Source organism: Oratosquilla oratoria, chromosome 10, assembly GCF_046742065.1.
Source record: "Oratosquilla oratoria isolate Oo_2021 chromosome 10, ASM4674206v1, whole genome shotgun sequence".
NCBI lineage: Eukaryota > Metazoa > Arthropoda > Malacostraca > Stomatopoda > Squillidae > Oratosquilla > Oratosquilla oratoria.
The window spans coordinates 64,034,913-64,058,739 of record NC_134786.1 but is presented as its reverse complement, the minus strand read 5'-3'; the positions used below and the strand labels follow the sequence as shown (position 1 = coordinate 64,058,739).

Genomic DNA, 23,827 nt, shown 5'->3' with positions numbered 1-23,827 from the left:
TGATTCACCTCCCCTTACACTTTTAATTTCCTTCCAAAACATCTTTTTATTACTTTAAAATATTTCTGTCATACTCTTATCCCATTTTACACCTGCTCTCTTCTTTGTCTCCTTCATCTTATGCTTTAGTTCTCTTCTCTTTTCTTTGTACCTCTCATATGATTCTCTCATCCTATTTTGTAACCAAATTGTGAATGCATGATTCTTTTCTTCTACAACCTTTTTTGCTTCATTATCCCACCACTCACTGCCCTTCCTTCTATTTCCTCCTGTCCTCCTTATTCCACACACTATCTTTGCACACCTTGTGACTCTGTCCTTGAAACATTCCCATTCCTCCTCCACTCCTAGTTCTACTCTATCCTTCACTCCCTCCCACTCTTTTCTCAGCTTCTTGTACACCTCCTTACTGGACAGTAAAATAAAAAAATGAGATGAAGACAATTAAAACAGAGTTGTAATGTTGTAGCTAACAAAATGGTGGTGGCAGCTGCATATTTGTGTGTGTGTGTGTGGGGGGGGGTTCAAATTTATGTATGCAACAAAACACTACACAAACTGGCATAGACTGTCAGGAAAAATTGGTGGGGCATAATAATTAAACTCCACTACCCAATATAACCTACCTCCAAGAAGAGAGCTTTCTTCACATCTTTGCTAACACCCATGTAGTACTCCAGGGGTACCAGGTGTTCATATTTATCTACAAAATGAAAGAGAATACATATTCAGAAAAAATATCAGAAAATCACACATAGAACTTCCTTAGTGTAGCTAATGAAATACAATGAAGTTACAGTATCATTATGACAGAAAATCAGTGCTATGCAATTAAAAGAAGAAAAGGAAGAATAACAACTAAGTGAGGCTGATAATTGAAGACTAAATGTCTTGTGAAATGGAGTTAAGTAAAGAAATGTGATGAATGTTACAAGAATAAATGGCAAGAAATGTGGAAGTGAGACAAAATTGAGGTGGGAAGGAAGCTGTCTGACTGACTGGGTTGATCACTGCCATGGTGGTTTGGCAATATGGAAAGAATAAACAAGAAACTGGCAAAGAGTATGTGGAAAGCAGAAGTGGATGGAATGAGCTTGCGAGGAAGACCAAGAATGAGGTGGGTGGATATGATGAAGAAGGCTATGAATGCATGTGGTATGTCTGTCAAGAAGGGAAGAGAGTGCAAAGAGTGAATGATGGAAAGTACAAACAAATGAAGGTATTATGCAACCCAAAAGGATATTCTTCTTATCTGTTTCATGAATTATTTCTGAGTGGATGTGGAAGGGGGAGGTCACATACAAGGAAGCAGAGATATTAAATCATTCTAAACATTTATAAGACCACTATCATCACAACTCTTACCTTTAATATGAAATTCATCTCTCTGTGGGGGTTCATTTTTCAAGGGTTGCTGAAAAACCTGATCAGCCTTTGAAGTAATAAACTCTAAGAGAGCCTGACGTTGTGTGGTTCCACCTTTAAAGATCTTTGGTACCCGTGATTGGTATTCTTTATATGTAACATCTTGCAAATTAAGGTCCTTGATATCTTCAGGATGATTTGCAGTCAAGTCCTTCAAGAGCTGATGCCCATGATAGTTTATTGACTGTGTTATCAATTGTGAATCCATCTTGGCAAAGCCCAGTACACCTGGAAAAAAAATCTTGTCATTGGAAAATATTCAGTTGTCATGGTGTTGTGTTATCAATACATGTATTCAATTAAAGGGGCCGTCGCGCTCGAAAACGAACTTCGTCAATTATGATCGGAATTTCGCGAATTTTTAATATGTTATATATACATATACTGAGATGTTCACCACCAATTTTCATATAATTTGGTTGAAAAACAATTTAGTTATTAATCAAAAAACGTTTTTTGACCAATTACAAATTTTCTATTTCCTCATTTATCCATTGACTGAGCATGCTGAAAAAATACCACAAATGCTCTATAGCAATATCTAAAAAATCATCGTACAGTTTTTGGAATTTCCTCTTAGTTTAAGAGAAAGAATTTTTTTTTTAAAGTGTCATATTTTTTTTTAAATACAATATATCAACTTCTATCACAATAAATTAAATACCCCACGATAAAAAGTTTGCAAATTTATTCAGCTTTCAAATGATCCAAACCCCATTAAAATCAGCCAAGCAGTTATGGAGGAGATAGAAAAAAATGTAGAGAAAAGGGTAGTTTTGAGCTTTGAAGTTCAAAATACATTTCCCTGCATTTTTTTTATATATTTCATTTAGATTTTTTTTCTCTGCGACAATCTTCATGCATTCTATGTCATTCACATGTTATTATAAAGTGTAGCTGGTACCTGGTCTCCCCTTTTACGAGGTATTAGGAGCTCAGAAGGCGAGGGTTTCAGGAAGCGCCACCTCCCTCATTGTCGCCAGGTTCGCTTACTAGAAAGCTCCCGGCTGGAAATTGGAGCTGAACGATAGTTTTCTCTTCCTCTTTCCGGTCTTTGGTGTCCCTTTTCGTTCTGTGTCTTTGTCTTGTTCCTCAAGTGCTTTTGTAATGATGGGATCGACTCCTAGTGAGAAAGAAGATTATGTGTCCTTCCAAAGTTATGATCAATGACAGTCGCTCTTGTGACGAAAAGCACTCGGAGCGTTTTATTTGAAGAGGCATGTGATGGTATGTCACGCATGCTCGATGTTTGCGGTGACGTCATTTGAGAAACGATGATACGAGGAGTAGAAGGGTGTGAATGTGCGATCAGCTTTAGCGAGCCCGTGTGCGCCCAGCCGCACTGCTATGAGTCATCTCCAGTAATAACAGAGGCAGAAGTATACTCTTTCTCAATAATTTGATTCAGTTTCTTAGCTTTCATGAAACACACGTTTCTTCTTCGAATGTTTAGGCATTCTTGAAATGATTATAGCTTCAAATAAAAGTAAATAAAAGTTCTCCAAGGAGCAACAATTCGCTTTCTCTCCCTACTCACAATAATTCGCTCAGTTCACTCACGAGCGAACTGCTATCCCTGTGTAGGACATGTTTCCAGCTAGTCTATATTAGTGAATAACAAAATACATCGCATTTGTGCCATTTTTATTGCGATGAAATAACTTAGTCGAACATATGTGCAGCGAAGGTGTACTGGGAAGTGGGGGGGGGGGTCAGAAAAATAGCCATAACTCCTTTATTTTTTGGTATTTCGCTGAAATATTTCAGGACTGGCTTGCCAAAGGCCACTAGATGACAGGGAATTTTTTCCCCGAATATTTCGATTTTTTCGGAAATTCATCGCGACGGCCCCCTTAATGCGTTTTCAAGGGACTGATTCAAACTCTTCTTTTATTATAATTTTCTTTTTAATCAGTTCAAACTCTAGCAGCAGTTTGCTTTGAACTCTCTAAATGCTTAGGATATACATTACCCTTTCTTATGGTTTTATAGTCAAATGCTCTGGTAAATAATAATACTGAAAACTGAGGTTACAGAAAATTGTCTCCCCACCACATGATTATGCTTTTTTTACTATGTTTATTTCAACATTCTTTGAACATGTTCTAAATGTTCAAAACATTCAGATAAGACACTGTTATATTTATCTACTTTTTCTTTTTTACAAAAACTAATTACATACTTTTGTTGTTTCAATTTCCAAAGTAGTCATCTGAACTTAGTGGGAACTAATTGGGTATTGGTGGGGTTTTTTAAGCCATGGGGGTGGGGTATCACAGGAGGGGATAGATAACCAAGTAATTTGGGAGTGAATCATCTATGCATTGTGTACAGATGCAATAGATAGCTACAATTGGAAAAGAAGTTTGAAAAGAGCGAGTGGAGAATTAAAGGACCTGGTTAGTGCCTTGGTCCCTCCTCTGGTCTTCATATTCTCCATCTGAATGTGCATAGCTTCATCCCAAAAATAGTGGAACTCCATAAATTTGCTTGTGATATGAACGCCGCAGTGTTAGGTTTTACAGAAACATGGTTGGACAACACGATTATGGACAGGGAGATAGACATTCCTGGAAATGGCTGTATCTGTAGGGACAGGAGTCATCATGGTGGAGGTGTATCCATGCAGTGACCTCTCATTCAACATCTGCAATGACCTGAACAATGAGATGCTTGAGGTCCCATGGATCAAAACCCTTCTATCAAAGACAAAGCTGTTCCTTGTTGGCAGTGTACAGACCATCAGCCAACGGAATTTCTATGGTATAATTGAAGAGCACTTGTCTAGATATATGTTCTTATCATGTGAGTGTACCATTTCAGGTGATTTTAATACTAATGTTAATAATGCAATCTCTAATAATTATATATGTGTAAAGCTATAAAACACTAAGCAAATATCAACCTCTAGATCAACTGATCAAAGACCCTACAAGAATCTCGAAAATGTGTAGCTCTATACCTGATCTGATCATGGAGACCAGAACATAATTTTTTGTACATGAAAAATAACAAGGATATAAGTAAACACTAATCTGTCTGTTAAAATTTGCTCCTTGAAACACTACAATAAGGGAGTTTCAATGAAAAGTTATCTAGTATTGATTGGTCAGTAGTATTGAATTGTATGGATGCTAACAAAGCCTGGCAAATATTCAGGATTATAATTCAAGCAGTTCTAGATAAAGTAATTCCAGCCAAAACTGTTAGGATAAAATAAAGGACTGACGATTGGATGTCTAGTGAAACCTTAAGTCACATCCATCTTAGGGATGATCTAATGAAACAGTTCAAAGTACCATAGGATCCTGAGATGTATGATAGGTACAAGAAAATTTGGAGCATATCACAGAAGCTCATCTACAATGCTAAAAGGTTCCATATTAGAAATCAGGTTCAAGAAATTAAACATATTATAAGCAGTTATTGAAAACACTATCTAGTAGGCATACATACATACACCAAGGCTTTTTCCCCCTTACTAGGGAGGTAGCTAAAAAGGAAAAGGCATTAAATCATTCCCACCCATTCCATCCCTGAAAACACTCCACACCCCTCCACCCTCACCTCCCATCTAGCAGGCAGGCAAAGTAAAAAAAAATTATCAAATAGTCTGAATGTGAATAATTCAGTAACTTTTGAGAAATATGTTGTTGCAAACAAATTATTCTTTCATTACTGGGGCTGCCAAGTCGGTTGAAAAGTTATTCAAGGCAAGTGATATGGTGTAAAAGAGGTTCATGAATATTATAAATCTAAAGGGATCATCTTGGACTTGTGCAAGTTAAAAGAATTCACTGTTGAACAAATCCGTAATGCTCTAAGCAAAGGTCAACAAATGTGAAGCAACTGGTTTCAACTTGATCCCAACATTAACAGAGGGGGGCAAAGTGTTCATGAGAGACTGGATGACCGTGGGGGATCACATGTCCATGAGGTACCGAATGTCAATGAAGGCCCAAATGTCAATGTAGAGCAAGGTGTCAATAAAGAACAAAATTATAATGTAAGGCAAAGATGTTCTTACAAACCTCAGTGTGGGATTTTGTAATGAACTAATTCCTTTTTTGTGGTATAAACTCAAAGGGAAGGAAAAATAGTGTAATGGGGATAACAGAGTAGGGTGAAGCAATAATGTAGAGCAATATGTTGGTGTAACACAAAAAAACATTTTAGGATATAAAGAAGGTAGAGGACAAAATATTACATTAGGATGTAATGTCAATGAAGGACAAAGTATCACAATGGGGTGTAATGATAGTGGAGGACAATACTGGATGTGGCAGGTATTTGAGAACACACCTTATCAGTGACGTAGTATTCTAGATGCCACAGTTAAACTTTTTTTTTTTTTCTTTCTTTTTTTATCCAGGCTGAACATGACAGAACTGAGGATCATTCAGGAAATGAAGAGGCATGCTGTAATCATCTCCTTGGCTGCAGGGCACTCCAACTCTGAGATCACTCCATTCCTGAATGTCGCCAGGTTGTTCATTTTCAAAGTTCAGAGAGAACTTGATACTGCCAGTGGCGATGTGGTAACTGTTTCTCACTGGAAACGACATTGCTGGCACTCAGACAGTATTAGGATGCCAGAATTCATCAGTTCTGTCCAAGCTGCCATCGATAAGGACCCTGGGAAGTCCATAAGGGTACTGGATAAGGAGTTGCATGTTGAAGCCACCATCCAACATGTAGTTCATGAAGACCTCTGTTACAAGTTGTATGTGATGCGCAGAGGACATTTATGTCCCAGACAACCAGGGAGAACCGAGTGACCAGGGCCAAGCATTTCTCAAACAAGCTGAAACATCCGGAGGAGTCAGGAATGTTGTGATTCTTCTCTGATGAAAAAAACTTTGCCCAGGACCAGAAGGTGAACCACAGAAATGATTGATGGCTGTGTCAAACTGCCAAGGAGGTTCCGACAATCATGCACAAACAAATTTCCTGACTCCGTAATGGTTCTGGGTGTTGTGTGCAATGAAGGTGATGTGATACCTCCCAATTTCTTCCTTCAAAGTCTTCTAGTCAACAATGCTGCTTACAGCAATGTTTTAGACACAGTTGTGAAACCATGGATTACTGCTGTAGCACATGGCAGGCCATATGTTTTCCAACAGGACTCCATACAGCCCACACCACCCAAGAATGGCTGGCCAAATATTTTCACGACCAAATCACTCCCAACAATTGGCCCCCGAGCTCTCTTGATGTTAATCCTTTAGACTATTACATCAGGGGCATTGTTGAGAGGGCCTCCAATATGCATCCACACAACATTGTTGCAACTCTCCAGCAAGCTATTGTAGCTGCAATGGCAAACATTCCCAAGACATACCTCATTACTGCCTGCCAGCAGTTTAGACGTCATCTAGAAGCTGTTATTATGAATGATGGTAAATGGTACTGAAATGCTCTATCTACAATATCATGTTCTCAAATACCTGCCACACCCAGTATATTACAGAAGGATACAATGTCAGTGGAGGACAGAATATCATTTTAAGAAGTGATGCTGTACAGAATGTCAATGAACGACAGGTGGCTGGTGTGGAATGTGATGTATTTACCTACCTAGTTGTATTTTGCGGGAAGGGGAGCTATGCTCGTGATGTCCCACCATTGTATCTCACAGTGTCTAGTTTGTTTTTAAACTCATGAATGGTTTTTGCGCATACTATTTCATTATCCAGTTTGTTCCAAGTGTCCAAAACTCTATGTGGAAAACTGTTTTTCTTCAGTTCTCTTCTATAGCTATGTTTTTTTATTTTCTTTCCATGTCCTCTTGTGTTTCTTTTGTCCCAGTTAAGTAAGTTCTCTCTATCAAGTATCTCTGTGCCTTTCATGATTCTGTAGATGGTCAATAGGTCACCTCTCTCTCTTCTTTGCTCCAGTGTCGGTAACTCCAGTTTAGCCAATCTCTCCTCGTATGATAGATTTGCAAGTGCAGGTGCCATTTTTGTAGCTGCTCTTTGGATTCTTTCTATTTTCTTTATATTCTTTTTGGTACTGGGGGACCACAATGTCGCCGCATACTCTAATCTAGGCCTTCTCAATGTAACCAATATTTTTTATATCATGTCTTCGTCCAAGTATGTAAATGCCACTTTTATTGATCTTAGCAAGTTGTAAGTCTCCCCGACAATTTTGTTAATCTGTATATCATAGGACAAGTCGTTCGTGATAATTACACCCAAATCTTTTTCGGATCCTACTTTCTTTACTTCCTTGGTTCCAATTGTATATTTTCCTGATATTCTGTTTTTGCTTTTTCCAAACTCCATTATGCTACACTTCTTAGTATTAAAGTCCACTTCCCATTTCTGACTCCAGTTCCATACCCTATTTAGGTCTTCTTGCAGTGCTTCACAGTCCTCATCAGTTTCTACTTTCCTTAACAGTTTGGCGTCATCAGCAAAGAAGCTCATGTAGCAGTTCACGTCCTCATCCATGTCATTCATATAGATAGCAAACATTATTGGTGCCAGTACAGATCCTTATGTGAGGGGGACAAGGTGTTCATGAGAGACTGGATGACTGAGGGGGACCAGATGTCCATGAGGCACTGAATGTCAATGAAGGACCAAATGTCAATATAGAGCAAGGTGTCAATAAAGAACAAAATTATAATGTAATGCAAAAATTTTGAAAACTGAAACAAGAAAGAAATAAGCATGATTTTCTTAAAACCACGTACTTTAATGCTCATAGTATTTGGAAAAAATTCCAAGAAATACAGGCACATATATAAAAAATGAAGATCTCAATGATAGGAATAACCGAGACATGGTTAAATGGTAAAGAGTTAAGCTGAATTTAATACTGCAAGATTTAAACACTTTCATTGGGTTAGAAACCACAAGGGTGGGGGTGTTCTGTTGTACATTAAAACAATGTCCATGCCTGTGTTTTACAGAAAGTGAAACAGGACACATATGATAGTTTGTAAGTAGAATTAACCTAAACAAATGGTCAAAAGATGAATGTAGGTGTAATATATAGGCCAAAAACATCATTATTAGCAGACAACAAACTGTTGTTTCAAGAACTGTCTAGTTTCTGCAACTGGACTTACTGAGACCACCCATTATAATGGGGGATTTCAACTTTACTGACACATTAGATGACCCTTGAACATGACCACATAGGTAGTCACTTGATAGCTTTTCTCAGTGACAATTAGTCTGCAGCGTGTAAAAGAGCCCACAAGACATGGAAATTTACTCACTCTATTGATCACTAGCTACAAAAGCATGATAACCGATGTAGAAGTTGGCAAAACCATTGCAAGTAGTGATCACAACTTTGGTTCAAACTGTTAAAAAAAATTAAAATAGATATTTGTGTATCTAAATTACCAGATTTCAGTAAAACTCAGTTCATAGGATTACTTCAGGAGCTTCAGCTTACAGATTGGGAGGCAAAATTATGTGAAAGACTTGTAGATCAGATGTGGGAAATATTAAAAATTATGCTTCCTAAGATGATTCATACCAGTACTTGCATCCTGTTTAAGGGGGCCGTCGCACTCGAGAACGAACTTCGTCAATTACAATTGGAATTTCGCGAATTTTTTATATGATATATATACATATACTGAGATGTTCACCACCAATTTTCATATCATTTGGTTGAAAAACAATGAAGTAAAAAAAAAAAAATAATAATAATAAAAAAATGTTTTTTGAAAAATCACAAACGTTCTATCTCCTCACTTATCCACTGACTGAACATGCTGAAAAAAATACAACAAATGCTCTATAGCAATACCTAAATAATTGTTGTACAGTTTTTGGAATTTCCTCTTAGTTTAGGAGAAAGAATTTTTTTTCTGAATGTCCATTTTTTTTTTACATTGAATACAATATATGGACTTCTATCACAAAAAATGAAAAACGCCACAATGAAAAAACTGCAAATTTATTCAGCTTTCAAATGAACTAAAACCCCATCAAAATCGGCCAAGTAGTTATGGAGGAGATAGAAAAAATGTAGAGAAAAGTGTAGTTTTGAGATATTGAGCTTTGAAGTTCAAAATACATTTCCCTCCATTTTTTATATTTTTAATTTAGATTTTTTTCCTCTGCGCCAATCTTCATGCATTCTGTCATTCACATGTTATTATAAAGTGTAGCTGGTACCTGGTCCCCCCTTTTACGAGGTATTAGTCGCTCAGAAGGAGAGGGTTTCAGGAGGCACCACCTCCCTCACTGTCGCTATGATCATCTCCAGTAATAACTGAGGCAGAAGTACACTCTTTCTCAATAATTTGATTCAGTTTCTTAGCTCTTTCATGAAATGCACGTTTCTTCTTTGAATATTTAGGCATTCTTGAAATGATTATATCTTCAAATAAAAGTAAATAAAAGTTCTCCAAGGAGCGACAATTCGCTTTCTCTGCCTACTCAATAATTCTCTCAGTTTACTCACGTTTCTGACGCATTCGAGTGCGAAGTGCTTTCCCCACGTGTAGGACAAGTTTCCAGCTAGTCTTTATTAGTGAATAACAAAATATATTGCATTTGTGCCATTTTTATTGCAATGAAATAACTTAGTCGAATATATGTGCAGCGAAGGTGTAGTGGGAAGTGGGGGTGTCAGAAAATGTCGTAACTCCTTTATTTTTTAGTATTTTACAGAAATATTTCAGAAAAGGGTTGACAAAGGCAACTAGATTGCAGGGAAATTGCTTTCGATTTTATATGTATATATGCACGAACATAATACAGCAAAGGGTCAAGGGTGGTGTAGGAAGGGGGGGGGGTCAGAAATTTAGTCACACCTCCTTTATTTTTTAGTATTTCGCAGAAATATTACAGAACGGGGTTACTAAAGGCCAATAGATCATGGGGAAATTACTTTCAATTTTTTTTTATCTTTTTGAAATATATATATATACACGAACATGATACACCAGTGGTCGAGGATGGAGTAGGAAGCAGGGGAGGGTCAGAAAACTAGTCATAACTCCTTTATTTTTTGGTATTTTGCTGAAATATTTCAGGACTGGCTTGCCAAAGGCCACTAGATGACAGGGAATTTATTTTTTAATATTTCAAATCTTTTAAAATATTAATCGGAAATTCACCGCGATGGGCCCCTTAAGGTGAGCAGCATTCCCTAATTAGGTTTGCCCAAAATAGCTCAAAGAAACTAAAAAGAGACAGGTGCAATACACCATTAGAATGTCATGCTTTTTAGTTTAGTGTTTGGGTGCACCTAAGGACTTTCAAAGTTATGTAATAATACAGACTTATAATAGACAAAAAAAATACAATACAAAATGAATATTGCTGATAAATCCAAAGAGAATCCCACAGAATTCTAGTTACATTAGAGATAAAAAGGTTATTAGGAATCCCACTGGCCCGATATTACTTGCCGACGGTCAATTTGAACATTCAAATGAAGGAATGTGTGATATTTCAAACAAATATTTTAGCTCACTATTAATAAATGGAAAACCTCAAAGTGATCTCCAAACTGAAACCTATGAAAAAGCTAAGGTGAACTTACTATGGTAAATAAGTAAATAAAACAAAAGAAAAAATTAAAAGGTGTATAGAAAAACTCAAAGTTAAAACACCAAGCCCTGATGGTTGGTATCCAAAAATCTAAAAAGAAATGAAAAATGAGATTGTTGTTCCACTTGGGATTTTCAAGAAATCCATCATATCCGGAGATGTCCCAAGAGAATGGAAGCTAGCTAATCTCCCATATTCAAAAAAAAGGTGACAAAAAGAAACCAAATAACTACAGGCCTACAAACTTGACTTGAATTGTAGGAAAAATGATGGAAACTATCATCAGAGGTGCTATTGAATTGAACACCATTTAGAAAGTAATTGTTTGATAAATGATAGCCAGCAAGGAAAAAAATACTTTTTTATTTTCCAGAGCCATTTTTCATTTTTTTTTTAATTTCACCAGAGCCATTTTTTTAATTACCAGAGCAATTTTTGATACTTCCAGAGCCATGTTTTTGCAGGTTCGATTTCCTTCAAACTATTGGAAGGCTAACTCATTACTCATGTGCATGAAAAATAACTTTTTTTTTCTTTTTAAACAAATCAGCCTTAATTTTGGGGGGAGGGGGATGGGTGAAACTGATCGGCAGATACAGCGCCTCTGTTTCCACTGGCAGTGGTTGGGGGTGGAAATGCATGACAAGCCTTGCAATACACCGTTAGAGTACCATCACTGCCCTGATCCACTTTAAGCCAATCTAGGTTCCACGAGCGTATAGTAGATTCATGCTTTACTGGTTTTCGTTTTCCTTGGCCCTTGCCCGTAGAGTTTGAATTAGGCTTTGCTGGTCCAGAAGTAGTTCCTGCCGTCAAAATACTCTCCCTCGATTCTGAAAAGACTGAATCTGAGGGCAAACCATCTTCACTCGCTTCACTAGAAATTGCTCCATGATGTACGACCATCGAAAGTTTGGCATGGACGTGACGTACAAACGTAGACCTAGCTACCGTAAACCTAAGCTAGCTAACGAATAATTTTTTTTGTATTTTTTATTCTCCCTCCAAAGATCCATATCTATGAACTAAATATATATAAATGTTCATATTTATACTTAAATTTATTTACTTTCAATTACTAACCAAACATTTGATTCTATTTTGTTTTCTCATAAATACGTGAACAAGGTTATAAATGGGATTTCCCAGTTTCCCTCCTAGGCCTCGAGCGAGTTTGCATATGTACGAAGTATATATGCATGCGGTGATGTGGTATTGGGTATGGCGCATTGTACATGTAGTCAGCGCGTTGATTGGGCAGCTAGCTGCATGCAACCAATGAACTTCCTTGCATACAGGTACTATGCAATTCGCAACTAGCGACATTATGTAGCACAATAGTCGTGTAGAGTCTAGTCAACACGTACTATAGTATACGCGCGCATGCAACTGATACGAAGCTAGGCTAGGTAAGCCATTGAACTCTAGCAGCTATACTGTGTAAACATACGTACGTACATCAACAAATTAAAATTGATTGATGTGTTGCGTTTATGATATCGATTGATAATGCAATGATTGATCATGGGTAAATTGTGTTTGCTCTGATCCTTTCACCAATGGTGATGGGATTCAGGGATTGCCAAATGATGGATAATGCATGAAAAATGTTGAACCTTACTGCGGGAGCGATTTTTTTGTGGGGGATTGCTCCCGCTATTGGATTTGCGAGAGCGACATTGGAACTTTCCGAGCGAAATCGCTCGTCGCTCCCGTGTATTTTTTTCGCTGATAGCCAGCATGGATTCAGATGGAAACATTCTTGCATGACTAACTTACTCAAATTCTACAACACAGTCATCTCAAATTATAAACAATATAGATTTAATATTTCTAGACTTTACAAAAGCTTTTGACACAGTCTCCCACAAAAGACTACTTACAAAATTAGCTTCAAATGGAATAAGTGGTAACCTATCAAGTTGTCCTAGTAATTAGTTAAATGATTGAAAACAGAGTTGTTCTAAATTGCAAAACTTCTAAATGGAAAAATGTTGTGAGCGGAGTACCTCAGGATTCCATTCTTGGGCCACTTCTACCATCTCCAAATTTGCTGATGATACAAAAATGTGCAGAATGGCAAATGATAACTTAAGTCAATTAGATATTCAACAAGATTTAGATAAACTACAGCAATGGTCTGAAAAGTGGCTAATGAAATTAACACAAGTAAATGCAAGGTTATGCACATAGGTAAAAACAACAGTAAGTACGATTATAAGTTATTTGGAAATTCGTTATCAAAAGTGGACAGTGAAAAGAATCTCAGCATAATTATCAGTAACAATCTCAAATCATCTAAGCAGTATATATCAGCCTCTGAGAAAGCAAAGATTCTAGGACTGATTGCGTGATCTTTTGACTTCAAAATTCCATCTCTCATTAACAAGCTATATAAATCGTTAGTTCATCCACATTTGGAACATGCGGTTTCTGTATGGTCACTGAATCTCATTAATGACATTGACAGATTGTAAAAGGTACAAAACTGATTCAAAATATCAAAAATAAATCAAATCACATGAAAATCGACTAAAACATATGAATAAATTTTCCCTAAAAATGTATAGCCTAAGAGGTGACTTGATGGTCTTCTAAAGGAAACCGATATCAAAAGTGACAAAATTTTCACACTGAATGAGAATCAGACAAGAAATAATGGTCTCAAACTGTCAGGATATAAATTTAATTTGGAAGTTGATAAAAACAACTTTGCCAACCATGTAGCTAATAAAGTGAATAAGTTTCTTGCAAAGGCGGTGCAATGTAGTTCTGCTTGAAGTTTTAAGATTTGTTTAGATAAACACCCCAAGCTGTAATGTCTGCCATTTATTTTATATTATTTGTTTATTTGTTATTATTTGTCTGTTTGTTTATTATTTTACTATTTATTACTGTTTATCATTTATTACTATTTACTATACCTGTTTATTATTTAACAACCTATTTATCTGATTTATTATCTATATTATTATTTATCTATTTATCATTAATTTTGTTTTTGCATTAGACCTAGTTATGGACCAAAAGGTCTGTTGTTGGCATGCTCCTTTATAATCCTTTGTAAATTTCTTGTGGATGCATACTTGTCTAGCAATCCTATTGGTATTTTTTTTTTCAAGTGTACATCTACACAATATAGCATTAGAAAATAATATATTGTTTTTGTAAATTATAATACATTGACGTAGTTTATGTTTTTCTTGGTGGAAATCAATAACAGAAAATGTTGCTAAAAGTTATACACAAACATCATATCGACTCCTCTAGATGCCATCTTTGTTTTAATAGATTTGGACGTCAAAGATGATGACCTTGATAACCTTTAGAATTATAGGTACATTACTAAATGCAGGTTAGGTTAGAAGAGACAAATTTAGCAGTTGAAATGGCTGTTTGTTTGCATCACTTTTAGCAACTTTTTCCATTATTGATTTCCGCCAAGAAAAACATTCATTATATTGATGTATTATAATTTACAAAATTAATATCTAATATTCTATTCCTATATTGTGTAGTTATGCACTTCTAAAAATTTACCCTGAGTAATTTATGTAATTTAATAGTTGGTTATTCCAGGATTTAAAAAACACATTCTATTGGTATAAATAAACTTGTTTTGCTGATCTTCAGTAGGTTTCACTTTGATTTCGTTGATTTTGACAGAGTTGGCCCTGGTATTGAATGGGGCAGGAGGAGGTTCACTGGCAATATAACTAAAAGGTTTGGTTATCAACATGATGAAATGCGATTCAGTACAGTACTACTGTTATTATCATCTCTAACAACTTATTTAGAAATATTTCCTCAATTGAAGAAAAGGTATTTTTTTAAGTGCAGACCTATGTGATATAGTATTACAGTTAACCACTTCCATACGGTGATGCCTACGTAGGCGGCATGAGGAGCAAGTGGGTACTCGATGATGCCGACATCGGCATCTTGATTATATTCATTGTAGTCGTACCTAAGTATCCTCCATTCTCTCTAAACTGGCTTCATCATATTTTCTATGGTTATCAAAATACACTGGTGAAAGCGAACGAACGATTGAGCACCGACTTTATTTTTTATAATGCGATTATTATGAAGCAACATCACACGTCGGGCAGCTAATGCTGCCAGACGTGTGATGTGCCCCGGAGTGAAGAGGTTAAATATTTTGAAATTATAATGCATACATACATATACCAAGGTTTTTTCCCCCTTACAAAGGAGGTAGCCAAAAAGGAAAAGGCATAAAATCATTTCCACCCATTCCATCCCTGAATACACTCCACACCCTCCCTCTCATCTTAGCACCTCCTGGATGACGGGTCATCCCTGCACCTTGTCCACTGCCCTGGGTCAGAAGCAGTGTCGCACGACACAGCACATCCACAGCAAGGCTGCTTCATTAAATCGGCGACCCCCCCTCTCCGTACCCCCATTGTATAAAAGGAGAAGACGGGGAGAAATCCCTTTGGGCTGCGTCAAATTTTGCTCACACATACAGTGGTACCTCTACTTACGAAATTAATTCGTTCTGGAAATTGTTTCGTAATGTGAAAATTTCGTAAATAGAAACGCTTTTTACCCTATAAATGCCCTAATAGGTTCCAAGCCCCTTAAAAATCGGACATAAATTTTTTATAAATTACAAAAATGCATCAAAACCTGTAACAAATACATGTTAGAATTAAATTACTGCACAATAAACATAAAAATGAGAGTTGTACACAATGTAAAGATTTTTTTTTTTTTTCATTTAATTTTTCTCTTGTTTTAACTGCTATCATTGTCACCTTTTGCCTTCTTCGGTTCAGGTTCACTCTCAGCAGTGGTTTTTGCCTGACGTTTTGTAAAGAACCGATCCAAGGTCGTTTGCTTTTGTCGGCTTTTAACAATCTTTCGAAAATGTGCAAGGCAAACATCATCATAGTGAGCGATAGCCTGACTAGTGAACACTTTTTCTGGGTGATTCTTTTCAACAAATTCCAAAACTTCATAGAATTTTCCTAAAATGTCTTTTATTTGGGCTGTCGGAATAATGGCTGCCTCCTCTTTGTCTTTACTGAACTCCTCCTGCACTGCCGTGTGTTGCATCGCCTCCAACTCCCTCAGCTCCTCCGTCGAAAGCTCCTCGTGGTGCTCCTGAATCAACTTGTCGATGTCCTCGTCATTCACCTCAAGCCCAATGCACTTTCCCAGCGAAACAATTTCGTCAACTTCAGGCTCAACTTTACCCTCCAACTCCACCTCGAACCCCTCAAAATCTTGTGGGGCAACAGCATCGGGCCACAGCTTTCTCCAAGCCGCATTAAGGGTACACCTGGTCACCTCCTGCCAAGCCATGACGATTATCTTGAGGCAAACAACAATATCGAAGTGCTGCTTCCAAAACTCATGAAGGGTAAGCTGGGTGTTTTCAGTGATGTCGAAACACCTCTTGAACAAGTGTTTCGTGTAGAGTTTCTTGAAGTTCGAAATGACTTGTTGGTCCATGGGCTGGAGGATATAGGTGGTGTTAGGTGGGAGGTACAGCATCTTAATAAATGAGAACTCCTCCAGGATATCATCTACGAGGCCGGGCGGGTGGGCAGGTGCATTACCGAGAATGAGGAGGCACTTGATGGGGAGATTGTTCTCCTCAAGGTACCTCTTAACAGCAGGGCCAAAAACCAAACTGACCCACTCAACAAATAATTGTCTGGTAACCCAAGCCTTGGCATTGGCCCTCCACAGCACCTGAAGTTTTTCTTTTAATATTTTGTGGGCCTTAAATGCTCTGGGATTTTCGGAGTGGTACACCAGCAGGGGCTTGATTTTACAATCCCCACTGCCATTGGCACAAAGGGCAAGTGTAAGGCGGTCCTTCATGGGCTTGTGGCCTGGCATTTTTTCTTTTCTACTGTGATGAAGGTACGGTGAGGCATCTTTTTCCAAAAAAGGCCAGTCTTGTCATAATTAAAAAATTGCTGTGCAACGTAGCCTTCATCGATCACCAATTGTTCAAATTTTCGCACAAATTCGTCGGCCGCTTTCTGGTCGGTGCTAGATGCCTCGCCATGCCGAACAACAGAGTGAATTCCAGTCCTACTTTTGAACTTCTCGAACCACCCATGCGATGCCTTAAACTCCTGGTGTGGTTCTTGCGCCGAAGTTCCCTCGCCTGCATCCATCTTTATGAGGTCATTAAAGATGGCGGTCGCCTTTTCGCAAATTATGATCTCGGTCACTGTGTCTCCAACTATCTCTTTCTCCTTTATCCACACGAGTAACAACCTCTCCATCTCATTGTTCACTGCTGACCTCCTCTTTGAAATGACAGAGGCCTTTGGAAGGAGTCATAGCTTTTAGGGCTTCCTTTTGTTTTAATATCGTGCTGATCGTAGATGATTACGGCCATATTTTTTGGCGAGATCAACCAAACGCATCCCTTTTTCGTACTTTTCTATTATCTCTTGCTTTGTTTGTATGGACAAAACAACTTTCTTCTTCTTCTCACCACTTTTCTCCATCACTTTCTTGGGGCCCATAGTGAATAAAAGTTAATATACACACGTAAAGTTGCAATAAACACTAACAAAAGCTGACGAAAAACTGTCCGAACACTTCGTGCTTTACTGAATTTCGCTAGTGTGAGACTGTGGCTTCGGTGATCCTCGTGGGCCGACGGGAAAACGAAGAGGATTCTGGGTATACGCACATACACACAGAGGTCCCTCCTAGCCAATGGGATGCCAGGAAGATGCTAGGCAATAGCCAATGGCAGAGCAGCTCGGACGCGCCACTTTCAAACCAAGATACAGGATGCTACAAGAATGTTTACGTTCGGTGGACTCTGGGAGTTGTGAGTAGCAGCACGTATTTTGAACTTTTCGCCTTTCGTATCCTGAAATTTCTTTCGTAACAAGAGGCAATATTTTTCGTATGTAGAGCCTTTCGTAAGTAGAGGTACCACTGTACTACCTCACCCCCCATTCCACCTCATGCAATCACATAATCATCCATATACAACCATTCTCCATTCACCCATCTTCTGTCCTCTCCCGTCCTTCCTCAACAGACATTCCCCTCTTCCCCAAAGCCCCCTTCACCCCATCCATCCACCTCATCCTAGGACGTCCCCTCATGTTCACTCCCTCCACATCTGCCTTCCATACCTCTTTTACTAGTCTTTCTTCACTCATTCTTTCCATGTGTCCAAACCATCCTAATATTCTTTCATCAACCCTATCTCCCAGCTCCCTTTCCACCCCTGTTCTCCTCCTCACCTCCTCATTTCTCACTATCTAGCCTAGTAACCCCCATCATACTTCTCAGACACCTCATCTCAAACACATTCAAACTCCTTCTCTCTTCTTCTCTTATGTTCCATGTTTCTGCCCCATACAGTGCTGTTGGCACAATCACTCCTTCATATAGTCTCCTCTTAGCATCCATTCCTCATTACACTCTTTAATCCACCAAGGCATTTATTCGCTTCTCTCAATCTACATTCTACCTCCACCTTCACTCCACCTTTTCCTGCCACATTTGCACCCAAGTATCTAAAACTATCCACTTCCTCCAGTCGCTCTCCCTTAATGCTCACTTCCAGTCTACTGCCACTTTCACCCCTTGTACATCTCATCACCTTACTTTTACCCACATTTATCTTTAGCTTTCTTCTATCACATACTCTCCCAAACTCTGCCACCAACTTCCTCAATCCCTCCTCCGATCCTGCCACAAGCACAGTGTCGTCCGCAAACAACAGCTGGCTCACCTCCCACTTTTCTCCATTTTCTTTAACCATCTCCAATCCCTGACCCACTACCCTTGCATTTACCTCTCGCACCACCCCATCCATGTATAAGTTGAACAGCCAGGGCGACATAACGCATCCTTGATGAAGTCCCACCTTTACCTTGAACCACTCACTCTCTCCATTCCTAATCCTGACACAAGCTCTACTACTCTCATAAAAACTCTTGACAGCTCCCAGAAGCTTTCCTCCTATCCCGTATATCTGCATAACCTCCCACAGTGCCTTTCTGTCTACCCTGTCATAAGCCTTTTCCAGATCCATAAAAGACCAAAAAACATCCTTCCCCTTTCCTATAGCTTTCTCACATATCTGTCTTACCACAAAGATCTGATCTACACAACCTCTACCTGTCCTAAATCCACACTGTTCCTCACCAATTACTCCTTCTGTTCCTCTCCTAATCCTCTCAATCAAGATCCTCCCATAAGCCTTCCCAACTACACTTAACAAGCTAATCCCTCTGAAACTACTACATTCACACTTGTCCCCTTTTCCCCTGTAAAGAGGAACTATACAGGCACTCCTCCAGTCCTTCGGCACTCTACCCTCTCTCCAGCAAACATTAAATAACTTCACCAGCCACTCCACCATCACTGTACCTCCCTTTTTCAGACATTCTGCATGGCATCCATCCAGACCAGGTGCCTTACCTGCTTTCATCATCTTAACAACTGCCTTCACTTCATCTTTCCTTATTTCTCCTCCATTCTCCTCACTCATCACTCATTTTCTTCACATTTCCCACTGCAGCTATCTTTCCCTCCCTATCCTCCTTCACATTTAGCAATTCCCTAAAATATTCTGCCCATCTTCCCCTTACTGCCTTCTCTTCCATTATCATCTCTCCATCTGCACCTTTTACTTTTTCTTCTCTACTTGATTCGCCTCCTCTTCCTCTCTTAATTTCTTTCCAAAACATCTTTTTATTACTTTCAAAATTTTCTGTCATACTCTTATCCCATTTCACATCTGCTCTCCTCTTTGCCTCCTTTACCTTTTACTTTACTTCTCTTTTCTTTTCTTAGTACCTCTCATATGACTCCCTCGTCCTATTTCGTAACCAATCTGTGAAAGCTCACTTCTTCTCTTCTACAACCTTCTTTGTTTCCTCATCCCACCATTCACTACCCTTTCTTCTATTTCCTCCTGTCCTTCTTGTTCCACACACCATCCTTGCACACTCTATGACTCCCTCCTTGAACCATCCTCATTCCTCCTCCACACCCAGCTCTACTCTATCCTTCACTCTCTCCCACTCCTCCTTCAGCTTCTTTTTGTACTCCTTCTCCTTTTCCTTTTCATTTTTCCTTGTGGTTTCTGCCACAAACATATAATACATTAACATAACACATTTTGTTGGCAGAAATTAATAACAGAAAATGCTGCTAAAAGCAATGCACAAATGAACAAAGTAGCATTGACTAGTCTTTAGACACTATCTTTGTTTTGATAGATTCAGGTCGATGATGACGATCCTGATAACCTCTAGAATTGCAGGTACTGCATTACTAAATGCAGTTAGGTTAGGTTAGGTGGGTTAGGCAGTTAGGTTAAGTTAGGCAGGTTAGGTGGTTAGGTTAGAATAGATAAATTTATCATACTTTAATTTGTTCAACCTCCGCATCTACCAAAACAAAGATTGCATCTCAAGCAGTCAAACTGGCTACACTTGTTTGTGTATAGCTTTTAAGCAACTATTTCTGTTACTGGTTTCTGCCACAAACATATATTACATTGATGCACTATAATTTACCAAATTTTTTACTTAATTTTCTATTGCTATTTGGTAGTGTGCACATCTAAAAATTTACCAAAGAAAAGAAAGAGCTTATGGGAACAATGACAATGTACATAATTGGCGAGTATAACTATTCTCCGTAACCCCATATTCACCAAATTAAATTCGTGGATACCTCTTACACTTAGTGCCTTACACAAGGTTATGCTTAGTTATGGGTTACTAGTAGTCTTGGCCTAACAGAATAAATATAGTTACCCATGTCTTTTGGGTACTTATAAAGTCTGAACTTAAATGCATGCGACCTTGGCTCAATTACGTGGCCATCTAAACAATTACCCGAAAGACGTGTGACCCATAGGCATAGTTACTAGTAGTCCATCCTTAGCACTTCTACCGGTATCATTGATGCACAGTAGTCTGGCAGGAGCCACAACAAAGTCAAAGTGCTCATTTGTACGGTTAATGTTCATAAAGTGATCTTCTCAAAGGTTCCCAAAGAATAATTGATGAAATATAAACGGCGAGGAAGAGGTATTGTGTGACGCAGATATATTACATGCAGTTGCAGTGCAATCCTCATCTCATAATTCACTATCAACGAGGGCCCATCCATAAGCAGACGGGGCCATACGAACATTAAAACTGGAAATTTACAGAAATGTATTTTCATGACTGACAAGTAATTGTCACTTACTGGACTCAGCAAAGATTCTCCAATCTCCACGTTGTAAAATTCATGTGATACGTTCTCAATGGTTGAAATACTGGTTGCCAGCGATAATATACACACATTTGTACTCCGTACGCTGCTTTTATCGTGTCCTCGGCGCCTCACGATTTGTTTACGGGGAGTCTGTTCCAATACTGTTTTGCGAATATTGATTACTTGTATAGTACATCGAGACCAACATTCCTCTTAAATGCAAGAAATAATATTCATATATTCTATATTCTTTTTTATAAAGCTGATTTTTCAAATATGCAAATTAGGTTTCCTTTTCTGAAGATTTTTATATGTAGTACAAGATAGCTAATCTTGTTGAAGAAGAAAAATGGCGGCTGTGTTCTGCGTAGGAACAGTGGTTTGACCAAATTATTTCAGTGGATCATAGGAATTGTTGTAATCGTTTGATATAAGCAATACTTAGACAATTACAATGGGGCGATCAAGGTCAAGAAGCAGATCACCGAAGAGGCATAAGAGCAAGAGATCACACAAGAGGAGGTCTCGTTCAAGAGACCGTGACCGACGCAGGCACAGAGACAGATCAAAAGAACGCATATCAAAGTCAAGGTAGTAATTGTATAACGACATATATTATCCCCCCTCTTGTATATTCTATTCGTATGCATGGTGTGTACTTTTGCTTTCTTGAGCAGAAATGTATATGGGTTGGTAAATATACTAACAACTATGTTGGGCTCACATCTGAGGGGACCTCCCTCAAAGCCAAGGCGCGATATGAATGTCGACATTAATGATATAAATTATCAAAACCTACGTTTGAGGTATGCATGATTATGAATGTCATATTGGTTGTTTTGTGAAGGAAGAGATATGGATGAAGATGTCATTGATGTGTGTCAGTACTCATTTCAACAAAGGCCCATGGTATGCATGCAAATTTTTATTCTTAAATTTATTTGAATTATTTGTAAACCACCTTGGTTATTATATGACTATACTTCTTACCTATGTAATCACAGTTCCCCTGATATGGGTTTTGTTGTACTTTCCTTTTATGTAAGCATTTTATTTTTTCTCCATCTGATCATGCCACCATATGAAGCATATGCAACCAGTTACCATTACACAGAAGACACAGAACACTTCATATTACACTGCCCTACCCGAGCCATACCCAGACAACAAACATGTTATTTCTTCCTTGGGTGACTTACAGGCCAATCAAGTGTGTTTGGCTCATAGTCTGTCCTAGGTTGGGCAGCCAGTTAGGCTAGTTGAAGCCAAACTCTGGTGGAGATGGAGTTGGTTTTATTTAGCAGTGAAATGTTGGGCACCAGTGGAGGGAGGGGGAGGAGGAATGAGACTGAAAGGGAGGTGACGACTGTATTTCAAGTTGTGTTTCAGGGCGATCTACATGTGAGGGAGCAAAAGGGAGAGGGTAGGGGTTGAGAAAATAAGGAGCAGCGAGCTAGGCTCGTGTAGTGCCTGAGATTGTCTGAATCCTTGGACGATGGTCCATCCTTTATATACACAGGCAGGTCATGACCTGTGCTCCTAATTGTCGTGAGGTCATGTGTGCTGTGTGGGGAAGTCAGAGGCAAAATGTTCTGACACCGGTGACTCACAAAGACAGGGTGTGCGTTCCTCAATGGATCCAGTTGTTCAAGTGTCACGTGGCCAGCCAAGGTGTGGTTTGTTGTGGCTGGCCAATGCTGGCACTGCACACATTTTTCTTCAAAGAGGTTTTGTGGTGATGTGGCAGACCCGAGCACTGGTCAGTCATTTTGGACCCCACAAGTGATTTCCTTGGGAAGCCTCGGAGGTCAAATATCATGGGCAGAGAAGATGTGAGGAAGGGAGTGATGAGGTGAGGACTGATCGTGAGGAGAGAAGTGAGGACCACACCAAACAATGTGGCGGTTGCCACTTGGAGCCATGGGTCTAATGCAAGAAAGATCTGGGGCAACAGATTGATTGATTCCATTATAATTTTAGAGTCCTAGGTAATCAAGATCAGTGCTACAGCCACATGGAATAGTGCAACAGCCTTCCTATATAACCTAAACTTACATAACATAACCTATCCTATCTTAATGACCCTAAATGAACCAGAAACACAAGTGGAAAAAAGAAGACTGGATTATTTTAGAAGTGCACACCTACTTGATATAGCAATAGAAAACTGGATGTTGATTTTGTAATTTTTAATACATTAACCACTTCCATACGGTGACGCCTATGTAGGCGGCATGAGGAGCAAGTGGGTAGTCGATGATGCCGACGTCGGCATCTTGATTATATTTATTGTAGTTGTACCTATGTAATTTCCATTCTCTCTAAACTGGCTTCATCAATTTTCTATGGTTATCAAAATACACGGGTGAAAGAGAACGAACGATTGAGCACTGACTTTATTTTTTATAATGCGATTATTATGACGCAACATCGCACGTCGGGCAGCTAATGCTGCCAGACGTGCGATGTGCCCCGGAGTGAAGAGGTTAACTTAACCACTTCAGTATGAGTCAAATTCTTGCACGAAGCATTGGCTGCCATATGTAAGATGCATCACTCTACTTGCATTATGAAATATGAAGTTGCTGCTTTATTACTCATTCTCTTTTGATTTGAGGAATAATAAAAACAAAATGTGA

General features: G+C 38.7%; 2 protein-coding genes across 11 annotated transcripts in view; one reads left to right on the top strand and one right to left on the bottom strand.

Moving 5' to 3' along the window:
• LOC143029274 (uncharacterized) overlaps positions 1-21,344 on the bottom strand; it is a 62,612-nt gene extending 41,268 nt beyond the window's left edge. For 3 of the 5 annotated variants that reach the window (XM_076191995.1, XM_076191996.1, XM_076191997.1), the window contains exons 1-3: positions 21,180-21,343; positions 1,366-1,653; positions 627-703 (exon numbers count right to left, since the gene is read on the bottom strand). In XM_076191995.1, the coding sequence (XP_076048110.1) occupies positions 627-703; positions 1,366-1,633 (345 nt within the window). In that variant the 5' untranslated portion in view covers positions 1,634-1,653; positions 21,180-21,343. Of the gene's footprint in view, positions 1-626; positions 704-1,365; positions 1,654-2,329; positions 2,549-21,179 lie in introns of all 5 variants that reach the window. The other 2 variants (XM_076191994.1, XM_076191993.1) reach the window with 2 other exon arrangements.
• A 157-nt stretch (positions 21,345-21,501) lies between these two features.
• The window catches only part of Arglu1 (Arginine and glutamate rich 1), a 40,139-nt gene continuing 37,813 nt past the window's right edge, over positions 21,502-23,827 (top strand). For 2 of the 6 annotated variants that reach the window (XM_076192001.1, XM_076192003.1), the window contains exon 1: positions 21,502-21,779. In XM_076192001.1, coding sequence (XP_076048116.1) covers positions 21,643-21,779 — 137 coding nt within the window. In that variant the 5' untranslated portion in view covers positions 21,502-21,642. The remainder of the gene's footprint in view (positions 21,780-23,827) is intronic. The other 4 variants (XM_076192006.1, XM_076192004.1, XM_076192000.1 and 1 more) reach the window with 3 other exon arrangements.